The sequence below is a fragment of the Oncorhynchus keta genome, chromosome 24 (assembly GCF_023373465.1).
Source record: "Oncorhynchus keta strain PuntledgeMale-10-30-2019 chromosome 24, Oket_V2, whole genome shotgun sequence".
NCBI lineage: Eukaryota > Metazoa > Chordata > Actinopteri > Salmoniformes > Salmonidae > Oncorhynchus > Oncorhynchus keta.
The window spans coordinates 5,635,169-5,642,668 of NC_068444.1; the positions used below are offsets into that span (position 1 = coordinate 5,635,169).

Genomic DNA, 7,500 nt, shown 5'->3' on the forward strand with positions numbered 1-7,500 from the left:
CAGAGAGAGAGAGATGAACATGGACACACTCAATCAGGAAGGACCAGAGAGAGAGAGAGATTAACATGGACACACTCAATCAGGAAGGACCAGAGAGAGAGAGAGATTAACATGGACACACTCAATCAGGAAGGACCAGAGAGAGAGAGATGAACATGGACACACTCAATCAGGAAGGACCAGAGAGAGAGAGATGAACATGGACACACTCAATCAGGAAGGACCAGAGAGAGAGAGATTAACATGGGACACACTCAATCAGGAAGACCAGAGAGAGAGAGATTAACATGGGACACACTCAATCAGGAAGGACCAGAGAGAGAGAGAGATTAACATGGACACACTCAATCAGGAAGGACCAGAGAGAGAGAGAGAGAGAGATGAACATGGACACACTCAATCAGGAAGGACCAGAGAGAGAGAGATGAACATGGACACACTCAATCAGGAAGGACCAGAGAGAGAGAGATGAACATGGACACACTCAATCAGGAAGGACCAGAGAGAGAGAGAGATTAACATGGACACACTCAATCAGGAAGGACCAGAGAGAGAGAGAGAGAGATTAACATGGACACACTCAATCAGGAAGACCAGAGAGAGAGAGAGAGATGAACATGGACACACTCAATCAGGAAGGACCAGAGAGAGAGAGATTAACATGGACACACTCAATCAGGAAGACCAGAGAGAGAGAGAGAGATGAACATGGACACACTCAATCAGGAAGACCAGAGAGAGAGAGATTAACATGGACACACTCAATCAGGAAGGACCAGAGAGAGAGAGATTAACATGGACACACTCAATCAGGAAGGACCAGAGAGAGAGAGAGATTAACATGGACACACTCAATCAGGAAGGACCAGAGAGAGAGAGATGAACATGGACACACTCAATCAGGAAGACCAGAGAGAGAGAGAGATGAACATGGACACACTCAATCAGGAAGGACCAGAGAGAGAGAGAGATGAACATGGACACACTCAATCAGGAAGGACCAGAGAGAGAGAGAGAGATGAACATGGACACACTCAATCAGGAAGGACCAGAGAGAGAGAGATTAACACATTAGTCATTAACAGATTAACTAACACAAACTCTGAGATGAGATACGGGATACACTCAATGACTCACTTAAAAAGTGCAATCTGCAATATTTTCATTTCAATTAATGATGTACACACATTTATTATTGAGGATACAGTGTCTTGCGAAAGTATTCACCACCCGTGGTATTTTTCCTATTGTGTTGCCTTACAACCTGGAATTAAAATGGAGTTTTGGGGAGGTTTAAATCAATTGATTTACACAATATGCCTACCACTTTGAAGATGCAACATTTTTTTATTTATTGTGAAACAAACAAGAAATAATACAAAAAAAATGAAAACTTGAGCGTGCATAATTATTCACCCCCCCCCAAAGTCAGTACTTTGTAGATTAGAGCTGCAAGTCTCTTGGGGTATGTCTCTAAAAGCTTGGCACATCTAGCCACTGGGATTTGTACCCATTCTTCAAGGCAAAACTGCTCCAGCTCCTTCAAGTTGGATGGGTTCTGCTGGTATACAGCAATCTTTAAGTCATACCACAGATTCTCAATTGGATTGAGGTCTGGGCTTTGACTAGGCCATTCCAAGACATTTAAAAGTTTCCCCTTAAACCAGTCGAGTGTTGCTTTAGCAGTATGCTTAGGGTCATTGTCCTGCTGGAAGGTGAACCTCTGTCCCAGTCTCAAATATTTAGAAGACTGAAACAGGTTTCCCTCAATAATTTCCCTGTAATTAGCACCATTTATCATTCCTTCAATTCTGACCAGTTACCCAGTCCCTGCCGATGAAAAACATGCCCACAGCATGACGCTGCCACCAACATGCTTCACTGTGGGGATGATGTTCTCGGGGTGATGAGAGGTGTTGGGTTTGCGCCAGACATAGCGTTTTCCTCGATGGCCAAAAAGCTACATTTTCGTCTCATCTGACCAGAGTACCTTCTTCCATATGTTTGAGGAGTTTCCCATATGCCTTTTGTCAAACACACTTATTTTTTTTATTTTTTCTGGCCACTCTTCCGTAAAGCCCAGCTCTGTGTAGTATACTGCTTAAAGTGGTCCTATGGACAGGTACTCCAATCCCCGCTGTGGAGCTTTGCAGCTCCTTCAGAGTTATCTTTGGTCTCTTTGTTGCCTCTCTGATTAATGCCCTCCTTGCCTGGGCCGTGAGTTTTGGTGGGCGGCCCTCTCGGCAGGTCTGTTGTGGAGCCATATTCTTTCCATTTTTAATAATGGATTTAATGGTGCTCTATGGGATGTTCAAAGTTTCAGATATTTTTTTATAACCCAACCCTGATCTGTACTTCTCCACAACTTGGTCCCTGACCTGTTTGGAGAGCTCCTTGGTCTTCATGGTGCCGTTTGCTTGGTGGTGTTGCAGACTCTGGGGCCTTTCAGAACAGGTGTATATATACTGAGATCATGTGACAGATCATGTGACACTTAGATTGCACACAGGTGGACTTTATTTAACTAATTATGTGACTTCTGAAGGTAATAATTTGCACCAGATCTTATTTAGGGGCTTCATAGCAAAGGGGAGGGGCTTCATAGCAAAGGGGAGGGGCTTCATAGCAAAGGGGGTGAATACACGCATGACTTTTCATTTTTTTTGTAAAAAAAACAAACAAATCTAAGCAATTTATTTTTTTCATTTCACTTCACCAATTTGAACTATATTGTGTTTGTCCATTACATGAAATTAAAATAAAAATACATTTAAATTATAGGTTGTAACAAAATAGGAAAAAATAATATAATAATAATAATAAATGCCATTTAGCAGACGCTTTTATCCAAAGCGACTTACAGTCATGTGTGCATACATTCTACGTATTGGTGGTCCCAGGAATCGAACCCACTACCCTGGCGTTACAAGCGCCATGCTCTACCAACTGAGCTACAGAAGAACCACGGGGGATGAATAATGTTGCAAGACACTGTATCGAGTACATTGTTAATTGTTCATTAATTAAGGATTGTGGCTTTAACACTCATCGCTCACTAGACTAGATCAGTGGAGCTCAGAGTAGTTGATCTGTGCTCCTCGCCAGAATATATTGTTTACTTACATTGTTACATTCTCCCATGAAATAAAGGGCAAATCCATCTGCTTTCGTGGCTGATTAAAGACAAGAGATAAGAGAAAAGTTACCATCTGTAGTTCCACAGATGGTGTGGTGTACAGTATCTGCTGTGCGTGTGTGTGTTAGTGTGTGTGTATGTGTGTGTGTGTGTGTGACTGGTGTACGGTGTGTGCTTTGTGGTGGAGCGCAGAGCAGTGCACAGCCTGTCACATCCAATCCTCCCACGCCTCATCAGGGCACTGCGGCAATGTCACAGTCTTCTACCAGCACGTATACACACACACGCACGCACGCACGCACGAACGCACGCACGCACGCACGCACACACACACACACACACACACACACACACACACACACACACACACACACACACACACACACACACACACACACACACACACACAGACACACACACACACACAGCTCTGCCAAAGACAGGGTCACTGGACACAGTAGACACAGCATCATGATGCACCATGGTCCCAGGAGACTTCTAAACTATGTCGAATATGGGTCATCAACCAGACCAAAAGTTATGGGGATGGATTGAATGGCTAGCTATGGGAGCAGGCTGTTAATGATATACAGTATGGTTAGTGTCAGCTTAGCCTGGTCCCAGATCTGTTTGTCTAGCCAACTCCTACGGATGCTGTAAAATGTGACAAAAAAATGACAGAGAGACTGAAAAACAGCTTCTATTTCTTATAAGCATCCGGGTTACAGCCCCAAACTCCTTGAAAGCGGAAGCTCTACCCTTTAGCTCAGTGTGGATGTTGCCTGTAATCCATGGCTTCTGGTTGGGGAATGTACGTACAGTTACTGTGGGGATAACGTCCTCGATGCACTTATTGATGAAGCCAGTGACTGATGTGGTGTACTCCTCAATTTCCATCAGAATAATCCCAGAACATATTCCAGTCTGTTCTAGCAAAAGTCCTGTAGTTTAGCATCTGCTTCATCTGACCACTTTTTTATTGTTCCGAGTCACTGCTGCTTCCTGCTTTAATTTTTGCTTGTAAGCAGGAATCAGGAGGATAGAATTATGGTCAGATTTGCCAAATGGAGTACGAGGGAGAGCTTTGTTAGCGTCTCTGTGTGTGGAGTAAAGGTGGTATAGAATGTTTTCCCCTCTGGTTGCACATTTAACATGCTGGTAGAAATTATGTAAGACTGATTTATGTTTCCCTGCATTAAAGTCCCCGGCCACTAGGAGCGCCGCCTCTGGATGAGAGGTTTCCTGTTTGCTTATGGCCTTATACAGCTCATTGAATGCGATCTCAGTGCCAGCATTGGTCTGTGGTGGTATGTAGACTACTACGAATAATTCTGATGAAAACTCTCTTGGTAGATAGTGTGGTCTACAGCTTATCATGAGATACTCTACCTTAGGTGAGCAAAACATCAAAACTTCCTTAGATATCGTGCACCAGCTGTTGTATACATATATGCATATGCCCCCAGAGGCTGCTGTTCTGTCCTGCTGATAGAGTGTATAACATAGACCCCCGCCCCGTGTCTTACCAGAGGCTGCTGTTCTGTCCTGCTGATAGAGTGTATAATATAGACCCCCGCCCCATGTCTTACCAGAGGCTGCTGTTCTGCTGATAGAGTGTATAACATAGACCTCCGCCCCGTGTCTTACCAGAGGCTGCTGTTCTATCCTGCTGATAGAGTGTATAACATAGACCCCGCCCCATGTCTTACCAGAGGCTGCTGTTCTGTCCTGCTGATAGAGTGTATAACATAGACCTCCGCCCCGTGTCTTACCAGAGGCTGCTGTTCTATCCTGCTGATAGAGTGTATAACATAGACCTCCGCCCCGTGTCTTACCAGAGGCTGCTGTTCTGTCCTGCTGATAGAGTGTATAACATAGACCCCCGCCCCGTGTCTTACCAGAGGCTGCTGTTCTGTCCTGCTGATAGAGTGTATAACATAGACCCCCGCCCCGTGTCTTACCAGAGGCCGCTGTTCTGTCCTGCTGATAGAGTGTATAACATAGACCCCCGCCCCGTGTCTTACCAGAGGCTGCTGTTCTGTCCTGCTGATAGAGTGTATAACATAGACCCCCGCCCCGTGTCTTACCAGAGGCTGCTGTTCTGTCCTGCTGATAGAGTGTATAACATAGACCCCCGCCCCGTGTCTTACCAGAGGCTGCTGTTCTGTCCTGCTGATAGAGTGTATAACATAGACCCCGCCCCAGTGTCTTACCAGAGGCTGCTGTTCTGTCCTGCTGATAGAGTGTATAACATAGACCCCCGCCCCGTGTCTTACCAGAGGCTGCTGTTCTGTCCTGCTGATAGAGTGTATAACATAGACCCCCGCCCCGTGTCTTACCAGAGGCTGCTGTTCTGTCCTGCTGATAGAGTGTATAACATAGACCCCCGCCCCGTGTCTTACCAGAGGCTGCTGTTCTGTCCTGCTGATAGAGTGTATAACATAGACCCCCGCCCCGTGTCTTACCAGAGGCTGCTGTTCTGTCCTGCTGATAGAGTGTATAACATAGACCCCCGCCCCCAGTTCTTACCAGAGGCTGCTGTTCTGTCCTGCTGATAGAGTGTATAACAGACCCCCGCCCCGTGTCTTACCAGAGGCTGCTGTTCTGTCCTGCTGATAGAGTGTATAACATAGACCCCGCGCCGTGTCTTACCAGAGGCTGCTGTTCTGTCCTGCTGATAGAGTGTATAACATAGACCCCCGCCCGTGTCTTACCAGAGGCTGCTGTTCTGTCCTGCTGATAGAGCGTATAACATAGACCCCGCGCCGTGTCTTACCAGAGGCTGCTGTTCTGTCCTGCTGATAGAGCGTATAACATAGACCCCCGCCCGTGTCTTACCAGAGGCTGCTGTTCTGTCCTGCTGATAGAGCGTATAACATAGACCCCCGCCCCGTGTCTTACTACAGGCTGCTGTTCTGTCCTGCTGATAGAGCGTATAACATAGACCCCGCGCCGTGTCTTACCAGAGGCTGCTGTTCTGTCCTGCTGATAGAGCGTATAACATAGACCCCGCGCCGTGTCTTACCAGAGGCTGCTGTTCTGTCCTGCTGATAGAGCGTATAACATAGACCCCGCGCCGTGTCTTACCAGAGGCTGCTGTTCTGTCCTGCTGATAGAGCGTATAACATAGACCCCCGCCCCGTGTCTTACCACATTCTGCTGTTCTGTCCTGCTGATAGAGTGTATAACATAGACCCCCGCCCCGTGTCTTACCACATTCTGCTGTTCTGTCCTGCTGATAGAGTGTATAACACGCCAGCTGCATGTTCTTCATGTCGTCGTTCAGCCACGACTCGGTGAAACATAAGATATTACAGTTCGGAAAGGAATTTCAGCTCGGGAATTTGAACAAGCAAACTTTTAGGTTATTGGCCTAACAATCTGTTAACCGGGTAGGCTAGGCTTCCTCCTTTTACTTCCTGCTTTAGGTCGAAAATATACATACTGAGACAATGTCGTCACAAATCTGGGACAAGCGCCGTTGCAAAATATTATGGGATATTAGAATCCCGTTGTCTTAACCCTCGTCATCTTACTGGGGGTACACACGTAATGGCCGCCAGTCCACCCATTATGCCATCATTGACTTGAAAGGGGACGCCTGTTCTATGCATTGTATTTCTATGGTTAGTGTCAGCCTGGTCCCAGTTCTATACATTGTATTTCTATGGTTAGTGTCAGCCTGGCCCCAGTTCTATACATTGTATTTCTATGGTTAGTGTCAGCCTGGCCCCAGTTCTATACATTGTATTTCTATGGTTAGTGTCAGTCTGGTCGCAGTTCTATACATTGTATTTCTATGATATGGTTAGTGTCAGCATGGTCCCAGTTCTATACATTGTATTTCTATGGTTAGTGTCAGCCTGGTCCCAGTTCTATACATTGTATTTCTATGATTAGTGTCAGCCTGGTCCCAGTTCTATACATTGTATTTCTATGGTATGGTTAGTGTCACCCTGGTCCCAATTCTATACATTCTATTTCTATGGTTAGTGGCAGCCTGGTCGCAGTTCTATACATTGTATTTCTATGGTTAGTGTCAGCCTGGTCCCAGTTCTATACATTGTATTTCTATGGTTAGTGTCAGCCTGGTCCCAGTTCTATACATTGTATTTCTATGGTTAGTGTCAGCCTGGTCCCAGTTCTATACATTGTATTTCTATGGTTAGTGTCAGCCTGGTCCCAGTTCTATACATTGTATTTCTATGGTATGGTTAGTGTCAGCCTGGTCCCAGTTCTATACATTGTATTTCTATGGTTAGTGTCAGCCTGGTCCCAGTTCTATACATTGTATTTCTATGGTTAGTGTCAGCCTGGTCCCAGTTCTATACATTGTATTTCTATGGTTAGTGTCAGCCTGGTCG

General features: G+C 45.7%; 1 protein-coding gene across 1 annotated transcript in view; it reads right to left on the reverse strand.

The window, feature by feature from the left end:
* Nucleotides 1-7,500, reverse strand: part of LOC127911325 (cAMP and cAMP-inhibited cGMP 3',5'-cyclic phosphodiesterase 10A-like) — a 279,068-nt gene that overhangs the window by 71,961 nt on the left and 199,607 nt on the right. The window contains 1 exon segment of the mRNA XM_052477545.1: nt 3,124-3,173. Within this exon segment, the coding sequence (XP_052333505.1) occupies nt 3,124-3,173 (50 nt within the window).